This window comes from Opisthorchis viverrini (genome assembly GCF_000715545.1).
Source record: "Opisthorchis viverrini unplaced genomic scaffold opera_v5_473, whole genome shotgun sequence".
Classification (NCBI taxonomy): Eukaryota; Metazoa; Platyhelminthes; class Trematoda; order Opisthorchiida; family Opisthorchiidae; genus Opisthorchis; species Opisthorchis viverrini.
Genome location: NW_008752136.1, coordinates 170,118 through 171,676, shown reverse-complemented (window position 1 = coordinate 171,676; position 1,559 = coordinate 170,118). Strand labels below are relative to the sequence as shown.

The window sequence follows — 1,559 nt, the reverse complement described above, 5'->3', positions numbered from 1 at the left end:
ATATATATATATCTTACAAAGCAGCACCAACCTCAATCAGTCGACAGCCGACCCGTAGTCGGAGATCAAAAACCACGTAGCTCTTTCAGCGTTATTTCTAGTCCTTCCTCGACCGGGCACCTTGTCTGAACTCGTGAGAGCTGTAATTTTGCACATTGACTTTTCTCGCACTAACAAAGCTTCGATGTACCAAGAATAAAATCACATAAAATGTGCTTCAGAAGAGATTGGTCATACGTTGAGTAATAAACTCATTTGCATGTTCAGATAGGGTTAGCTTAAGACGCTTGATTATGCTACTGTTCAACGTATTCTGCTGTACAATAGCCCCTTCATTACTGTAGCATCATTTGTCTTGACGTGAGACTGTGGTAGAATGACTCCCATCGACTTTGTAAGTAATATATTAGTGTTGGTCACGTATTACCGTGGAAGTTTTAGTGCAAACATGACTAACTAATTATACGAGACTTGTTCGCGCGTGTAAATTCACATTGTGCAGTATTGATGAATTCCGTTCGGCGACTCCGTATCGATTTGGCGGACGTAAAATTCAGGTCGATTGATATTCGGCGCACCGACTACAAGTCTGTGTATTCATATTTCAAACCCGATAGTTGAAAATCTTCACCATCCTGGATCGAGTTGCTTTTGATTCCGGCCTTACAGGAAGGTGAAATTAACTTTTTTCATTTTCTTTCCCTCTAGCTAAGTACCGTTCTACCACATTTTCCTGATTTGCTTTCTCTTTCCCTANTTTCCCTAGCTTCACCTGGTCCTCAAGGTTCCTGAACTCCCCGAGGGAAATTTGGATGCCTATCGACAGGCAATAGTACAAAATCAACACTTGGCCGAGTTGGCTGTGGTAAGTTATTTCTGAGCCATGCTGATGTGAAACACCACTTGTTTGTGCGGTTTGTGAAAAGCCAACTCCTTTGCTTGCGTTTAACCCTGGGACAACGGAAAGTCACCACTTTAATACGCCTGACTGTAACTGACTGCAACACATTTTAGCACCTAACTGACGATGTTATGTGCGAAACACCAGGCGTTTTACTTAGTTTTGTAGAAGATTTTAGCCTCTCTTAAAATACACCGAAAGATCCAATCAACAACTGAACTGTTTGTAGCAGTCTGGGTTAGACCAAACCTATAAGCAGATATTCATGCCGGAAGTTTTCAAGTTTCCAATTTATTATACAAAGAACTGTCGGGAAATGTTGAAAATACATGTACTTAATGGTTAAGAATGGGGCGACGTGGAGAGCTTGAGATGCTTGAAATCTGTGCTCATGTTCATGTAGTAAACCGGAAGTCGGATTTATGTAGCGACCATGAAATCTAATGACAATGCACGATGTAGTTGGCAGTCGTGTACAAATCCGTCGAACTCCGCAGATCGCGTGCAAAGTTCACACACTCAGGATGTGCTACATTAGTGTTGCACGTATATTTGTTGAAGACCACTGTCTGTCTGGTCAAACTGCCAACAACGGAGGTCAGCCAAGAACTTTCTTATAAGCTATACACGTTCCGTAGGCATTCTATATATATATATA

The 1,559-nt window shown here is 41.6% G+C and overlaps 1 protein-coding gene across 1 annotated transcript in view; it reads left to right on the top strand.

The window, feature by feature from the left end:
* Positions 1-1,559, top strand: part of T265_11305 (hypothetical protein) — a gene marked incomplete at both ends in the record, with an annotated part of 52,068 nt that overhangs the window by 28,997 nt on the left and 21,512 nt on the right. Inside the window, one exon of the mRNA XM_009177929.1 lies at positions 767-865. Within this exon, the coding sequence (XP_009176193.1) occupies positions 767-865 (99 nt within the window). The remainder of the gene's footprint in view (positions 1-766; positions 866-1,559) is intronic.